The sequence below is a fragment of the Siphateles boraxobius genome, unplaced genomic scaffold (assembly GCF_051911475.1).
Source record: "Siphateles boraxobius isolate OS27281-9 unplaced genomic scaffold, OSU_SipBor_1 130, whole genome shotgun sequence".
Lineage (NCBI taxonomy): Eukaryota > Metazoa > Chordata > Actinopteri > Cypriniformes > Leuciscidae > Siphateles > Siphateles boraxobius.
This window is the reverse complement of record NW_027508734.1, coordinates 39591561-39607763: the sequence shown is the minus strand read 5'-3', so window position 1 is coordinate 39607763 and position 16203 is coordinate 39591561. Positions and strand designations below refer to the sequence as shown.

The 16203-nt window shown below is 34.7% G+C and overlaps 3 protein-coding genes across 6 annotated transcripts; 2 read left to right on the top strand and 1 right to left on the bottom strand.

Annotated features, from left to right (window-relative positions):
* Positions 1-220: 220 nt before the first annotated feature.
* On the bottom strand, positions 221-1672 carry hddc3 (HD domain containing 3). The gene is made up of 4 exons (XM_077227315.1): positions 1390-1672; positions 1250-1305; positions 828-1068; positions 221-719 (listed from the first exon to the last, which is right to left on the bottom strand). Exons 1-4 carry the CDS (start codon positions 1502-1504, stop codon positions 589-591), a joined length of 543 nt encoding a protein of 180 aa, XP_077083430.1. The 5' UTR covers positions 1505-1672; the 3' UTR covers positions 221-588.
* Positions 1673-2125: 453 nt separating this feature from the next.
* vps33b (VPS33B late endosome and lysosome associated) lies at positions 2126-9186 on the top strand. Its single transcript, XM_077229412.1, has 24 exons — positions 2126-2229; positions 2458-2592; positions 2672-2752; positions 2907-2968; positions 3049-3098; positions 3189-3256; positions 3342-3387; positions 3469-3563; positions 4164-4268; positions 4360-4450; positions 4559-4636; positions 4786-4859; positions 4947-5033; positions 5154-5244; positions 5811-5885; positions 5999-6063; positions 6954-7008; positions 7101-7147; positions 7331-7463; positions 7580-7653; positions 7737-7838; positions 7938-8013; positions 8265-8387; positions 8573-9186. Exons 2-24 carry the CDS (start codon positions 2497-2499, stop codon positions 8650-8652), a joined length of 1854 nt encoding a protein of 617 aa, XP_077085527.1. The 5' UTR covers positions 2126-2229; positions 2458-2496; the 3' UTR covers positions 8653-9186.
* A 466-nt stretch (positions 9187-9652) lies between these two features.
* prc1b (protein regulator of cytokinesis 1b) lies at positions 9653-15504 on the top strand. Of its 4 annotated transcripts, XM_077229410.1 has the most exons (15): positions 9658-9775; positions 10358-10490; positions 10570-10692; positions 10920-11153; positions 11260-11430; positions 11509-11658; positions 11793-11940; positions 12029-12165; positions 12236-12331; positions 12908-13054; positions 13246-13356; positions 13610-13717; positions 13846-14025; positions 14174-14205; positions 15011-15142. In XM_077229410.1, exons 1-14 carry the CDS (start codon positions 9765-9767, stop codon positions 14198-14200), a joined length of 1776 nt encoding a protein of 591 aa, XP_077085525.1. In that variant the 5' UTR covers positions 9658-9764; the 3' UTR covers positions 14201-14205; positions 15011-15142. The 4 variants fall into 4 exon arrangements, with proteins under 4 accessions (XP_077085524.1, XP_077085525.1, XP_077085523.1 ...); XM_077229409.1 differs by lacking the exon at positions 14174-14205 and having other exon boundaries at positions 9653-9775; positions 13849-14025; positions 15011-15504; XM_077229408.1 differs by lacking the exon at positions 14174-14205 and having other exon boundaries at positions 15011-15504.
* Positions 15505-16203: the final 699 nt, after the last annotated feature.

Sequence of the window (16203 nt, the reverse complement as noted above, 5' to 3'; positions counted from 1 at the left end):
ATTTTAAATTGAATTTAAAACCCACTGTGGTTGTTTTCACAAAGATACCAAGTCTAAAAGACTCTTGTACAGTTTTATTGTAGAAACAATAACTGTATATTTATAACAGTAACTATCTGAAAACTAAACTATATATATATATACATATATATATATATATGTATATATATATATTACAATACATATTGATACATTTCTGAAATAATACACAACACTTATCACATTTAACAAAACTTTAATTGAATTTCATAACTGTGCAAGTATTGTACACATTATTATTGTAATTATTATTAAATAATAAAATGATCTAATTGAAAAAAAAAATCTAACAATCTTTATATTAAAGGGACAGTTAAAAATTTTAATTCAGTCATCCTTTACCTACGCGGATGTTATTCTAACTCTGTATGACTTAACTAAGTGGAACACAAAAGGAAATTTCATTCTTCCTTTGTATAAATACACAAGAATCTCATACAGGTTTGGAGCAACCTCAGGGCAGGTAATGGTGACAGAATGATCATTTTTGCTGAACTGTCCCTTTAGGTTAAAGAGCATTCCATGTTGAGCAGTTGCGTCAAAAACACATCAGAACTGCACTCCTCTCTCCAAAAACAGCTGCTGCATTTTCTCCTCAAGTGCTGGATTGGTGCCACGAAGCCCTTTTGCCACCTGAGATGCCCATACAAAGTATTCTTGAACCCTTTCTGCCGTCCAACCTGTCAACATAGATGCAAGGCAGCCTTTTTACACTAACGGTAAAATTACATATTTAGAATATACTCATGCTTACGCAAATCTCCTGAGCAGTAGTTTCAATTTCTCACTTGTGGGAGTGCAACGATTGAGGTCCCGTAAATTATACAACTTGTCAGCTAGTTTAACCAGCTTGGCCTGATGACTGCGATGTGGCGCATGCACCACTTGCAGGCGTTTTCTTTCCTCTTTTGGCAGCGACTTGTCGTCTGTCACCTCCTGGACAATTCTTGCCACTGTTGTTCCAAACACACACTCCAGCTCATCAAAAGTTGTGTCAGTGTCCTCTACTGTGTCATGAAGCAATGCTGCCTGTATCAAAAGTGCACAGTTCAATCACATCAGTGCATTTGCAAACTTCCATTAGCCTCTGTAATAATCATTGCATGGCTCATGAAATAAACCTCTTGTTATTTCTCTAAAGATTACATTTATTTATAGATGAAGCACAAACGGTACCTTAAAAGTCACACAGAACATATATCTGACTCACTTGTAAAACTTCGATATCTGTGATTCCACCCTCATGACTTAAAATCCTTGCCACCCCTGTAAAGATAAGAAGAGCAGCTTATTTTCTGGAGTGAGACGTATTATACATAATTTGAAGTGAAGTGCCCCAGTTTATAGTACCTATGGGGTGATTGATATATGGTGTGGCATCAGGATCCTTACGGCGCTGATTACGATGTTTCTCTGCAGCAAAGTTGACCGTTTCCAGCAGCAATGCAGTCGACGATGAATTCATAGTTACTTTAAAGAAGAATAAGAGAGTGCACAGTCTGATAATTGTGTCTATAAATAGATTGGCCAGAATATACAGGTAACATATGTATTAAAACCGTGGACAATGTTACATTACACCTATGATGTTTGTGTATTGACTGCTGGTGTATTGTGTCCGCAAATCTAAGATGTCCGTACTGGAACAAGCGTCGCGATATTCGATTCGTGAAAGAATGGTTCGTTTGAGTCAAATCTTTTCAATGAATCAGTTCACCGGTTTACAATTGTGTACCGAATATTTGACAGGTGGTTCAAAAAACAAGTCATTTAACATGTTATTGTATTAATTTTATCAACAATAATTATATTTTTTAAAGAGTGCAAAAAGATTTTTAGCCAAGTGATGAGTATCATCGTAAAGAAGAAACATAAGTGATGTCATCACCTGAAACGCCAAAAGTACGTTTAACAAAGAATATTTTGTTTATTGTAAACAAATTAAGGTTGTAACTTGTAAATAACTTTTATGGTAAATTATGGCTACAACTGGACCAGATCGAATGAAATTACAACAAACATCGAAAAACGTAAAGGTGCAGCACATGCCACATCGGAAGACCACGGAACTGAGAAAAGGAATCACTGAATTGGTTTTGCTGTTCGAAAGAATCGATTTGGGGAATTGAATCGGACTTTCACTAAGCGAGCGTCATATAGCAAAAGCACTTCCGGAAAAAGGTAGACGAGGTATTATACGAATTCTCTGCCCTTTGTGTACATGCTAATTAAACGGAATTCGGATAACTACAAAAATGCTATTATTGTAGATAAGTTGGGATGTGGGGTTGGACGTTCCGATCGGTTTATAAACTGTGGAAACAAATGACAGTTTGAGCTGCTGGATAAAAAATCAGCTTTAAAATTCAGTCTCCACAGATCTAAGTGCCATTAATGTTATCCTGAAATGTTTGACAGGTTTATCCAGCTGCGGATAGTGTGGTAGGATCTCTCCATATGGCACAGACAGAGAGGAGAGATGCTCCTGAGCTGCCTGATTTCTCTCTGCTCAAAAGACTAGCCAGAGACCAGCTCATCTTCCTCCTTGAACAGGTGACATGGCCACCACCATTCGTTTCTTTAAATGCAAAGAAGTACTTTTCATTTAATAATTCTATTGTATGTTCCGCAGTTGCCAGGGAAGAAGGATTTATTTATCGATGCAGATTTAATGAGCCCTCTTGATCGAATAGCAAATGTCACAATCTTGAAGGTATGATAACATGTATGAAATTTTGGTTAAAAATTTGGCACTCTGTCTTTCTAAATGACTAGTAATTTATATCCTCTTGAAATATGATTGATATACAAATATGTAGTTGCAGCCTTATAATTCTAACAAGTCTACGCTTGATTTTTCCTTTTAGCAACATGAAGTCGACAAATTGTACAAAGTTGAGCGCAAGCCAATTGTCAGCAGTTCAGACCAGTAAGTAAACTTTAGTTCTTAACAATTGAAAAGAGTTTTGGTTTTATACATGCCTTATACATAATCAATAATTTTCACAGGCTGTGCTTCCTGATACGTCCTCGAATACAAACTGTGAAGTGGATTTCAGGTTGGCACTGTTTGCTGTTACATAGTGATAAATAATCTATTTAAAAAAAGCAGGAGTATAGTTTAATAGTTTGTCTTAACTCCGTTACAGAGTTAGTCAATTCAGATAAGACGGCCGGAAGATTCAGAAGATATAAGATCATATTTACTCCACAAAAGGTAACCAGTGATCTGAGATTTATGTTAAATTTTGCAAATACTTTATTTTGTTGTCCGATTCTAATGTTATCATACAACTTTACAGTTTTATGCATGTGATACGGTTTTGGAGGAGCAGGGAGTCTATGGAGGTGGGTTAAGTGTGCTTAGTTTTTCTAGCTTTGTTAACGCATCTCCTAAAACAGACATTAACTATGTTGTTCTTTTAATAGACGTTACAACCGATGAGTGGAATTTCTACATTCTTCCTCTGGATGATGATATCCTGAGTTTAGAGCTGCCTGAGTTCTTCAGAGATAACTTTCTGGTAATGCTGTTCTGGATGCTATGTACATATCTTTAGAGCTAAGAAAATCTTTTGTTTTGTAATGTTTCCTCAGTTTTAGTGCGATTTTTACCTCTTTTGAGATTTCTAGTATGAATGACAAGTATTCTTGATATTATTCTTGAAGGAATATTATTGATTTACGACACCAGAATTCAAAAGTTTGGTGGCAGAAAGATTTTTTAAAATGTTTTATTGGCAGTTATTTGATGAACAAAAGCAAAAATCATTAATCTTTTGAAATATTGAAATAAATATTTTCCTGTAATTGCAAAGCCATGGTCTTCAGTGTCACACGATCCTTCAGAAATCATTCTAGTATGCTGATTTGCTGCTCAAGAAACATTTCATATTAGTATTAGTGCTGCACTGATTATTTAATGAATAGAAAGTTCATTTATATGAAATCAGCATCATATTTTATAACATTATAAGTGTCTTCACTGTCACTTCTTATTCATTTATTGTGCCCTTGCTGAATAAAAGTATTAATTTCTTTAAAAATTATAATAATTAACCCAAACTTTTGACCAGTAGTGCAATTTTTGATAAATGATCATTGATATTTATGTGATTTGTCAGGAGGGAGACCAGCGCTGGGTGACCACTGCAGGAAGTGCTCTAAATCTTTTACAGTCTGTCTATGGTTCATTTTCAAAGATTTATGGGATTGGTAGATGTGCCAAGGTGAGGATTTGCTACAAAACCCAAAGATTAAGAGATTTTGGTGAATGAAAATCAAGGTAGTCTTTCGTTTCATATGTCTCTTGTTATGTAGATGGTGTATGAATCCTGGAGGGAGCTAATGGAGGAGGGGGAACAGAGAACAAGGCAACCTGAATTCGCAAAAGTCTTTCTTATTGACAGAGGTCAGTTATTTAAAATGAAAATAAATGTACCCATTTGATGTATTCTTATAGTTTTTTGAAACTTGAAAATAAAGCTTTTATCCTGTCCACTGGGTTTTACTGTTTTAGATGTGGACTTTGTTACTCCTCTCTGCTCTCAAGTTGTTTATGAGGGATTAGTAGATGACATTTTCAGAATAAAATGTGGTAAGTAGCCATTGTTTTTATTATGGAGTCTTCGTGTCTTAATAAGAAATTGTTCAAAGCATATTTAATGAAAACATCACCAGCTGAACAGTTAGTTCTGACATCTGCAAGTTCATCCTTTGTCACGTCATTTTTTATTTTGTTACTAGGTAGTGTGGAGTTTGGACCTGATGTCACTTCCTCTGACAAGAGTATAAAAGTGATGCTTAACTCTCAAGATAAAGTAAGAGTCATATAGACTTTATTAAATTGAAAGTGGTTAGAAACTTCTATTTAAAAAAAAATGACCCTGCTTGTTTTAATTCATCAGGTGTTCAATGAAATAAGGAACGAGCATTTCTCTAATGTGTTTGGCTTTTTAAGTCAGAAGGCCAAAAATCTTCAAACAGCATATGATGTAAGTGTCTACTGCAGTTGGCATGTGTTTCAGAGCGCATTAGTGTAAAGAAAACAGGATACATTTCAGCATATTCTGAGTGTGACGATTATCAACAAAATGTGTGTGAATTGGTAACAGAAACGGCGTGGGATGGACATCCAGCAGATGAAGGCGTTTGTTGCAGATGAACTGAAAGGCCTGAAACAGGAACATCGTCTTCTCAGTTTGCGTAAGTTTTGTATACACTACTGCTCAAAAGTTTGGGGTCAATGACATTTTTTAGAAAATAATAATTATTACGTATTTCAGCAAGTATGCGTTAAATTGATTGAAAGTAGCAGTAAAGTTACAAAAGATTTCTATTTCAAATGGTTTTCTTTTGAACTGTCTATTCATCATAGAATCCTGAAAACAATTTCACAGTTTTCCACAAAAATATATATTATATGTATTAAGCAGCATGACTGTTTTCAACATTGATAGTAATAAGATATGTGTCTTGAGCAGCAAATCATCATATTAGAATGATTTCTGAAGGATTATGTGACACTGAAGACTGGAGTGATGATGCTGAGAATTATGCGTCGCTATCACAGGAATACATTCTAATAAAATAGAAACAGTTATTTTAAATTGTCATATTATTTCACAATTGTACTGCATTTTTTTAAAAATCAAAGTTAAATATTTCCTCTGGCCTCATTCATAGAGCAAATCTTGTTAGTTAAGTAGCATTGCTTGAAAACAGTTTCTTAGTAATAAATAAAAGAACATGCTTTCATGTTCTTCCACTAGATATTGGTGCTAGTGAATCGATGATGAAGAAGAAAACAAAGCAAGACTTCCAGGAATTGTTGAAGACAGAACATTGTAAGTTGTCTTGATAAATGGGAGCTCATGATGTACAATTTCTACATAAAAATCTACACCACGGCACTGTAACCTCACCCATTTCTATATTTCCGCCCTTTATAAAAATCCAGCTTTACTTGAAGGTTTTGAGATCCGTGAATGCATCACCTGCATTGAAGAACATATCAACAGACAGGTATAAAAAAATAAAGATTTATTTTTATAAGACACTGGCAGGGCTTGACATTAACACCCGGCAACCCTCCAAATGTTTAATGCAGTCACTTCTACTAGCCACTTTGGCGGATTGAATTTTATATATATATACATTTTTCAATTGTAGTCTTTTAAAAAGGCATTTGAAATAAAAAAACTAAGTGCAAAGTAGTGTTGACAAAAATATCCATTTTTCAATAAATATCGATACTGAAATATCTGAAATGCTTCCAATACTCATTTTCCACCGAATAGATACACGATACCAGCTGTGCTTTCTCGCTCTCGCATCTCTCCGACGGCGAGTCACACACAACCCAATCTCCCCTCACTCACTTTATTCATTTGCTCCGGGTGAATGTTGTTGCTGTCACAGGGCTTGAATTACGGTGGGCGATTGCACGTATTGTGTTTTCACAACGTAATTTGTTCTCACACCCAAAGTGTGCGCACATAAAGCTATCTCTCATTATTGAGTTAGTATCACTTAAACAGTCAAATACGCACAACATAATGTCAAAATGCTTGGCGAGTATTCACATATGTTTTAAGTGAACGTAAACAGTTGAGAAAAAAAAACGCAGGTGTAACAGTATAATGGATCCGTGTTTCAGGTCTTAAAGTGACAGCAGCCTAATAAACCTGCTGCCACATTATGAGATAATATTAAAAATATCTATATGGGAGTTTTCTCCATGTTATTGATGTCAAAATGGTGGCCAGTGAAAATGCTGAGTGGCTAGTAACTTTGGAAAACCACTAGGCACAGTGGCTGGTGAGCAAAAAAGTTAATGTCAAGCCCTGGTATAATAACACTACTACAATCATATTGATGCTTGATTTAAAGAATGAGAAAACTCTGTCTATCAGGTGTCAATGATTGAAAGCCTTAGACTCCTTTGCCTGTTGTCCATCACAGAAAATGGTGAGACAGACTTACTCTTGAATGAAAGTTTTATGGCTCAAGTTGTTTATTCCAACAATTGCTTTTAAATATTGCATTTAATTATCCAACAGGCCTTCTGTCTAAAGACTATCGATCTCTTAAAGCTCAGTACCTTCAGGTATGTTATGATTTGGAATTGTACATTTGTGAACTTTTCATTTACATGACCCTTTATAAAGCCATATTTTTACTTAATAACAATGTCTCTAAAGTAAGCGTTTAAGTGAATCATAGGAAATTATTGAAGATGTTTTTGAGATTTTGGTTTATTTGTTGTTACTATATGTTGTCTCTTGTTCAGAGTTATGGTATAGAGCACCTGCTGACGTTTGCAAACCTGAAGCAGCTGGGTCTACTGGAAGAACAGCAAGCTGGAGAAACACTGACAGTCATGGAGAGTAAAGTAGGGAAACTTGTCAATGACAAGACTGCAGGTGAGAATCTTGAGAATCTCACTCTCTCCATCTCCCTCGCTCTCATATTTATTACATTGGCTATAATGTGCACATATTGTACATGCACTGGATAGTTACTTATGGTTTCTGTCCAGGGAAGCTGACAGATGCTTTCTCCTCACTGGCTAAGAAGAGCAATTTTCGAGCTCTGAGTAAAAAACTGACTCTGGTTAGTAAATATGTCCAGTTTTTTTAATTACTAAAAAATAAATTTATACAAAATTATCATAATCATCCGATCTACGTGTACAGGTACCAAAGTCTGGGGAGGAATATGATCTTCGCGTTCCACGAGACATGGCATATATTTTTAGTGGTGCTTATATTCCACTGAGCTGCAAACTTATCGAACAGGTTAGCTTTCCAAAAAGGCTTTGACTGATTGGCCAATATTTTTTTCTCTGTCTTGCTGAAAAACTTACAGTGTTTGCTTCTGGACTGTGCTCCTCGCAGGTGTTGGAGAGAGATGGTTGGACTGGTCTAGAGGAGGTCTCCCGTATGCTAAATGGACAGGAATTTGCTGTAACAGGTTTGAACAAAGTATTTGTTTGTATAAAGCTTTAAGAGTCAAAGGCCCACCTATTTAGGCTGATATGTATATCTAGTGAAATATGTCAGTTTAATATTTATCTTTATTTCTTTTTTAACATTTTAATTAAGATTATTTTAATATAACTGAATATAAATAATCCTCATAAGACGTATTGGGGGCTTAGAAATTGAGTTTTTTGCTCCTATCAAGCTTGCCTTTTACCCCTCTTTTCCCCATTTTTGTTTCAGGTGGCAGTAGTAGTTCAGAAGCCAGGACCAAAACTGATGCTCAAAGGATCGTTCTAGTGATGTTCCTTGGTGGCTGCACCTTCTCTGAGATCTCTGCACTACGGTTCCTTGGCAAAGAAAGAGGTGAAATACTCCTGAATGTTTTTTTTTGTGTTTTTATAGTTACTTATTAGTAAGTAATATTATATTTAAGTTTATATATTAGTATGCCTATAATTTATTAGTATTATTGATATATTATATATACATAAATATATAAGTAAGTGAACAAATTGAATATTTGATTAACAAAATTGTCCATTTGAAAGGTTGCAGATTCATAGTGCTAACTACAGCCATCACAAACAGTGCGCGGCTTCTGGAAGCATTACTGGATAACCACCCTTGAGTCTGTGACAACATTCAACAAGAGGACACTTTATGACTGATCCTAGGACAGCAAAAAGGACAAAATGTGTACTAATCATCCTGGCCATTTATATCTCCCAAAAACAAATGGATTGTTAAAAGGGGATGACAATAAAATGTGTTCAGGTATAGTTCACCCAAAAACTTTCATGTTCCAAACCTGGATGACTTCCCTTTTTTGCAGAACATTATAGAAGATATTTTGAACATTATTCATAACCAAAATGCTTTGGTTACCATTGACGTTTATACTATGGACAAAAAAACAGTGAGACATTTCTCAAAATTCTTTTATGATTTCACAGAAAAAAAGGGGAATAAATGATGACAGAATTGTCGGTTTGAGTGAACTATCCCCATTGTCTAGGAAGGTATATGAATTATGAACGGAGAAGTGGCAAACATAGGATACTAAATTGCACTTTTTAAAGTTTTTAAAAAAACTTTGTTTAGACTGTGGCAAGAACTGTAATAACTGATTTAAGACTGAACAATAAACAGTTACTGGTGTCAAGTGAATCTTTTATCTCCAGTTAACTATTAGTGAAGTGGCCCTGTTTAGCTGTGTATTTTGAAGTCAAAATTAATTAGTTTATTGTTTCAAAAGCACAAAAATATGGCATACAATAATGATTGGCACACTTCACAGATATGGATGGTACTTGTACACTTTGTTGTGAGACAATAGATATGCTTAATATTATCTATTATTTAACATAACATTTACCAAACTGAAAAAACCCCACCAAATGTCGGTACAGTTAATCAGAAAACGAATATAGAAATTTAATGCAAATAGTGCATAAACAATTAAACAATATATTTCTTATACAATATCGTGAATAAATGGAAAAATCAGGAGCGGTCACTTGAAAATGTTTCTGAGCTCATGGTGAAACAATCCGCGTCTGTTGTGTGACAAATCTTCACGCATGCGCAGGTATGCTCTAACCAGCCAATCATACGAGCGGCGCTGTTTTGATGCATATTTGAATCAGACAAACGGAAACGGTTACGAGTGCGAGGATTGTACAGTCATTCCTTTATAAAATAAAAATAAACAAGCGAAAAGCCTTGTATTGGGGTTCTAGGATGAGGAAGAGGTAAGTATGTTTACTGATATGTTATATTTTTGGAGTGTTTTTCTACGAATATGGAGACAGATTTTAGCATTTGTGTGACTTAAATTGATCAATTGAAGTTTGAGCAGTAACGTTAACGTTAGATAGTTTTGAATATGACATCCATTGTATGTTAACTTAATCAAAACACGCGATCAAAATGGCATTTGACTCCTGAGATTAACGCGGTAACGTTAATGTTATTGACAGCAGGTGTTTTTAGGACATTTGACTGACTTAGCTCGTATGGGTGGGTCTCTATTCGTACGTTAAGTTAACTTTAATGCCTTTAGCAAACATTATATATAAGTTAACGTTAATGCTCAGTAGAGCAGTATAATGTTAGTACATGTGCACAAAACGTTTTACATTTTGTAACCACCTGAAATTACAAAACGAAAGATTTGTGAAGTTAACGTTATATATAAAAATGATTTAAGTAATAACTTCTGTTACTGAATGTTTTGAATTAATGTTATCACTCTTGGATCATAGCACATATCTGTCAATTAATGGATGTTTATCAATAATTTATTCTTATGTTCTTTCTCTCTGTGATTTTAGTGAGGTGATTGCTGCAGAATCAGTGGCATGTCTGAATAAAGCTCTCTGCCATCTGAAGGATATCTGGGAGGAAATTGGCATCCCTGAGGATCAGCGGTTAGAAAGAACAAATGTGGTTAAGAATCATATCAAAGTGAGTGTTGAATGTACTTGTGCAACATGGATCCTATGAAATATTTTTCAGTTATAAACTAATAAAAGATGTACTGTAGGGTCTCCTTGACATGATGATTGCCGAGGAAGAGAGTCTGCGTACACGTCTAATGACCAGTATTGACATGTGTCATAAAGAGCTGAGTAAATTGTGCTCGGAACTGCAGCTTCCCCCATTTCAGGCAAGTAGGCTATTTCACATGGATACAATCTTTAGATGAGCCCATGTTAACCTCAAAGATCTCATGAAATTGCCTGACTAGATTTCTTTCTTGTGTTAATGTATTTCCTATTGAAATGGAAATTTTGAGAGACAAAAAGGAGTTCTTTTTATTTTTTACAAAATCTACAGAACGGCGTAACAGAAATGTCTTAAAAAAACTTTTTTTGTGGTTCCTAATCATTTTAGGAGGAGAGGAGTAGCACTGTGCTCCAGCAGGAAAAAGACCTCCGGACCCGCGTTGAAGTGTTGTTAGAAGAGAAAAATCAGAGAATGCAAGCGCTCAAAGCCTTAACCGAGCAGGATCAGGATCTCTGTGACCTTCTCTGCTCACAGACGTTTTCTATCTCTGACAATTCTGTTCCTTCTCTGGAACAGCTGGAGAATTTCCGTCAGCACATCTCCTGTCTCACTGCTGAGAAAGTATAACATTAAGTCTTTGTTTTAAACACTAGACTTTTTATTTATAAAAGTCATTGTGATTTATGAAAGTATTGTAATGTAAAAATTTTTTTTTTTATCTTTTAAGGAGCGGAGACATAACGAATTTGTCACATTGAAGAAGAAGATAATACTTTGCATGGATGATCTGGATCAGTTGCCTGAGACTAGTTTTGAAAAGGATGTTGTATGTGAAGATGAGGAGAGTTTTTGCCTGTCTAAAGAAAACATTGATTCGCTCAAAGTCCTTCTTCACCAGGTAACAATATAAACCTAGTCTAGCAAACTATAAACTTAAGCATTAACAACTGTATAATAGATTATTTTGATATTTTAGTTGGAGAGCAGAAAGGCTGAGAATGAACATGTCTGTGGCTCCTATCGGGAGAAGATCCAGGAACTGTGGGAAAGGTTGCAGATTCCACAGGAAGAGCGTGATGCGATTTCTGAACACATGACCCTGTCAAGGAAAAGGAATATGGAAGCTGTTAGTAACCGTTTTGATTTTCTGCTTTTCTTTTTCCTTTCTTCAGTTATACAATGCTGCATTAATTAAGGCTTTTAAATCGCTAACCATTGCATTGAACACACAAGTTAAATTTTAATGTCCTCTACTTCCAGTTACTAGCTGAGGTCCAACGTCTTGAAGAACTGAAGTTTAAAAATATGCGAAATGTTACCGAGGCCATCCGGAAGGAGATCGCTGTGCTCTGGGATAAGTGCTTTTATAGTGCTGACCAGCGGCAAGCTTTTGTGCCTTATTATGTTGGTAAGTTGTAAATTACACCATTGACTGTTCGAAATCTGCCTGTCATTTTCTGAAAATTTAAAGATTTAAGGGCTGCCTTTTCTCTCAGATGATTTTAGTGAGGAACTCTTGAGCTTACATGATGCAGAAAATGTGGGACTAAAACAGTATTACGAGGATCATAAAGAACTCTTTGAAGGTGTTCACAAATGGGATGAGAGCTGGAGACTTTTCTTAGAGCTTGAAGTAAGTTAAACTGGCTGAAAATCTTTGTCAAATGTGTTTGCATTAACTAACACTGCACGTTTTGTGGTAGGAAAAGGCCAAAGATCCATCCAGATTCACCAACAGAGGAGGAAACCTTCTAAAGGAGGAGAAACAACGGGCTGATCTGGTCAAAGGTCTCCCCAAGGTAATTATATACACACTACCGTGCAAAAGTTTGGGGTCAGTTTTAAAGAAATTAATACTTGCATTCAGGATGCATTAAATGTAATGTTTCACATTGTTACAAAGACTTCTATTTCAATGAAATGCTGTTCTTTTAAACTTTCTTTTCATCCAAGAATCCTGAAAATGTTTCACAGTTTCCACAAAATTAAGCAGCACAATTTTTTTCATTGATAATTGTAAGAAATGTTTTTAATAAGATATGTCTTACAAGATATTAAATATGTTCTTAATAAGAGTGATTTCTGAAGGACCATGAGACACTAAAGACTGGAGTAATGACTTCTGAAAACTCAGACTTGACATCACAGGAATAAATGACATTTTAAAGCATTAAAATAGTAAACAGTTATTTTAAGTTGTAATTATATTTCATATATATAACTGTTTTACTGTATTTTGATCAAATAAATAAACCCATGGTAAGCATTAGAGTCTTCTTTCAAAATTCTAAAAAAAATCTTGCCGTCCCCAAATGTTTGAATAGTAGTGTACATTTTACATTATAAAGCTAAGTAACGGAGTATCTCTTATTTAGCTTGAAAAGAAACTGAAGGCTGAGATTGAACAGTGGGAACAAGAACAGAACAGAGAGTTCCTGGTGAATGGCCAGAAGTTCATGCAGTTTGTTACTGATCAATGGGAGACTTACCGGCAGGAGAAGGAACGGGAAAAGCAGGAGCGGGTATGTACTTCACATTACTGGGCATAAGAAAATATGTACTCTAGACTAGAGCTGTGAATCCGCATCAACCAAATCTACAGAGTCGTTTGTACTTGTGAATGAATACATTACTAGGGAATGACCGGTTTAAACATTAAACCCATGAGAGAGATTTAGTTGTAGATTTTAGTAACACAAGAACTGTCTTGCAGCAACTGAAGAAGAGCAAGCAGACAGAGGAGGACATGGTCTATGGCACTGTGGTCCGGACACCGACTAAACGAAGATTTCTGGGCAACACAACACCTTGCAAAGCTCGAAAGGCAAGTACAATGGGAATTTATTTCCTGATGAAAACAGCATATTTAAAGTCCATGTGAAACCTAGTTCACAGTCCACTTTACTTGTAATGTGACATTTCTGAGTGAAAAAAAGTATTGCATTAGAAAACGTACTGAAAAATGCGTGTTTATACTGACTTTAAGTAATATTCTCATTACACAACACACCGTGGTGCACTGTACATTTTAAATGAATGCATGGCATTTGCAGTATTAACTGCAGTCTTTTCCTCAGCTAAATGCTACCTCCAGTACTGGCACTTCTAACAGCACTATCCGATCTGTCTTTGGGGGTACCGTCTGTAATTCTCCTATATCGCGCCCTCCAATATCTGCTAGCAAGGTCAGTGCATGCATGGCTATAATAAAACTATTGTTCTCAAGCTTTTAATTAACTAATTCGTACAATCATTTACTGATTAACTTGGGTAGTGTTACATTTCCTCTTCCCTTATATGTCTTATTTCAAAGCAGGGTAATGCAGTGAGGACTCCAGGCCAAAGCAAACCTCCTCATCAAGGTTTGATAGAACGCAATAAGGAAAATATCTGTCATCTAACTAGCGCCAGGACTGGGATGATGAAGGTGCCAGCTAGTCCACAGCGTAACTTCAGCATTAACTCTGTTGCAAGCACCTATTCAGAATTTCAGGTAAACTCCTGATCTTCTTCAGTAACTCAGTCTGGTCAAAGAGAGCAAGAGCTTGAACTTAAATGTCTTTTAAGTTGTATAAATTCCTATATAAATATTGGTGTTACTGGCACAATGTTTTACTAATTAAAAAAACTTGTTTCTAAAGCAAGTTGTCAAGGCTGAATCCATATAATCAAGGTTTGTTTGAGATGATGTATTTCCAAACAACCTAAATTTGGCAACTGCATGGTTTAAACAATGCACCACTTAAACAACAGTTTATTGGCTAACACTGTTTAAACTTTATTCTGTACTGTATAATATTAATAACACCTCTTTTAAAAAGTATGTAAGGGATAATGTGCATTCAGATTATTGAAAAATAAACCCTGACAGGGTGATCAGGACTCTTACAGTCTTGTAATGACTTGCTAACTGTATTATGTTAACTGAATATTTACCAAATTTGATCTAATATTGTATCTTTTATACAATATTGTCAAATTTTATTTATTATATTTACATTACCTCTGACTTTTGTAATGTTTTAATTTGCGGTGGGACATGCTTTATATGTTAAATGGCCAATTCATTATTTTATATCCTGAGATGTATCATAGGACGGCATTGTGTAAATAAAACCAAAATAAATAAGTAAATAAAATAAAAAACAACAATGAATGCATTTGCCTCTACAGTGGTGGATATATTAATATATGATTACTTAGTTTTCTCTTTTACATCCTCTTGTCCTCTCTTTGAACTGGACTGTTTTCTCCTAATCCACACTCACACTAACCAAGATTAGCTTTATTTACAAATCAGTCTAATGCCTTTCTGCCATTATCTGTCGCTCTTTTTGTTACAGTATATGACAGTTTTCATATTGTTTTCTAGGCTGTAAATATAATCAGTATCTATTATGAATACCCACTGTTCAAATCCACATTCAGAACATATTAACCAGTTAAAAATCTCTTAATGTGTGATTTTCTTGTCACAGCGAGACCTCTCCAAGTCATCTAAAGCAAAACACGTGCCTGAAATCCTGAACTCAACCATCATTCAACTTTAACTCTACCGCATGCAACACTTTGTGTTATTAGGACTGGGATCTTTACATGATGTTTGTGGGTTCTTGTTCTGTATAGCTATAGCTATGCATTTTATATGTAAATGAAGGTAATATATATTTAAATGTTTATGAGGGATTCTACATGTATGTTCACTTTAACACTAGAACAAGCCCTGCTTTATTTGTACTTGTACTTTAACAAATGAATGTGCATTTTAATGTTACAACTGGTCCGCTATCTCAAACCAATTAAGACATTAAAAAATGAAATACTTTATAGTTCTTTCTCAGTATTAGCTACTTTGTCAAAATCACAGTTTTTATGCTTTTGAATGTTTTGCACAATGTAAAAAAAATAATAATCTTTATTGGATTCTTTATAGTATTGTACATTTTACTACATAAAAATTCACATTTGAACATTCTGTGAATCCTGTCATTATCTTATTCAAACTATTCCTTATGTTCGCAATATCTAGGATTTTTTTCATCTTAAATTGTGGTTTTCTTCCAAACAAGTTACTATTTAATTTATGGACTTAAGTTATTATATTTCTCAAGCATGTAAATTCACATCCAGTTGTTCTTTATCTATTTGTTAGCAACTTACATAAAAAAAAGCAAATTCAGAAAATGCATAATAATAATCTTTCCTTTTTCAAAAAGTTATTGCTATGACTTTTCTATTTGTATTTTTTGTGCAGAAAACTGGTTAGTTGGGGGTTAAGTGTGGTTACTATCCATAAATATTCGAAATAAAATTAAAGAGCAGTCTTTTGAACTACTTTGTTGATTTTAAACTTCTGTATGTGTGTATATATTTATATTTATACACACAAATATATAATTGTGTATGTAAATTTACAAATATGAACCCCAACTCTATTTCTAATATGTGAAATTACTGGATACATTATGGACTCTTTAAAATAAAAATGCTTCCAATATTTGTGTGGTTAATTTGTACATGCAATTATTTATTATTTACTTTTTTTCTATTCTTAGTCTTAAGTAACGTTAGGTTATAAAAAAGGACTAAAACGGACTAAAATGGAATAAAATATAGAATGCATATAGTAGTTTGAAAACGAGAAGCGTTTTACCTAAATAAAATAACATTT

What these genes read in the sequence shown, in the direction of transcription:
- prc1b (XM_077229408.1), top strand. An exon ending in GGAAAAGGAATATGGAAGCT is followed by an intron (nt 11,659 to 11,792) that starts GTTAGTAACCGT and finishes CTCTACTTCCAG; the next exon opens with TTACTAGCTGAGGTCCAACG. An exon ending in GACTTTTCTTAGAGCTTGAA is followed by an intron (nt 12,166 to 12,235) that starts GTAAGTTAAACT and finishes GTTTTGTGGTAG; the next exon opens with GAAAAGGCCAAAGATCCATC.
- vps33b (XM_077229412.1), top strand. Translation starts at nt 2,497, where the DNA reads ATGGCACAGACAGAGAGGAGAGATGCTCCTGAGCTGCCTGATTTCTCT. An exon ending in ATTGTCAGCAGTTCAGACCA is followed by an intron (nt 2,969 to 3,048) that starts GTAAGTAAACTT and finishes TAATTTTCACAG; the next exon opens with GCTGTGCTTCCTGATACGTC. An exon ending in GGATTGGTAGATGTGCCAAG is followed by an intron (nt 4,269 to 4,359) that starts GTGAGGATTTGC and finishes CTTGTTATGTAG; the next exon opens with ATGGTGTATGAATCCTGGAG.
- hddc3 (XM_077227315.1), bottom strand. Translation starts at nt 1,504, where the DNA reads ATGAATTCATCGTCGACTGCATTGCTGCTGGAAACGGTCAACTTTGCT. An exon ending in ATATATCAATCACCCCATAG is followed by an intron (nt 1,306 to 1,389) that starts GTACTATAAACT and finishes TTATCTTTACAG; the next exon opens with GGGTGGCAAGGATTTTAAGT. An exon ending in CAGATATCGAAGTTTTACAA is followed by an intron (nt 1,069 to 1,249) that starts GTGAGTCAGATA and finishes CTTTTGATACAG; the next exon opens with GCAGCATTGCTTCATGACAC.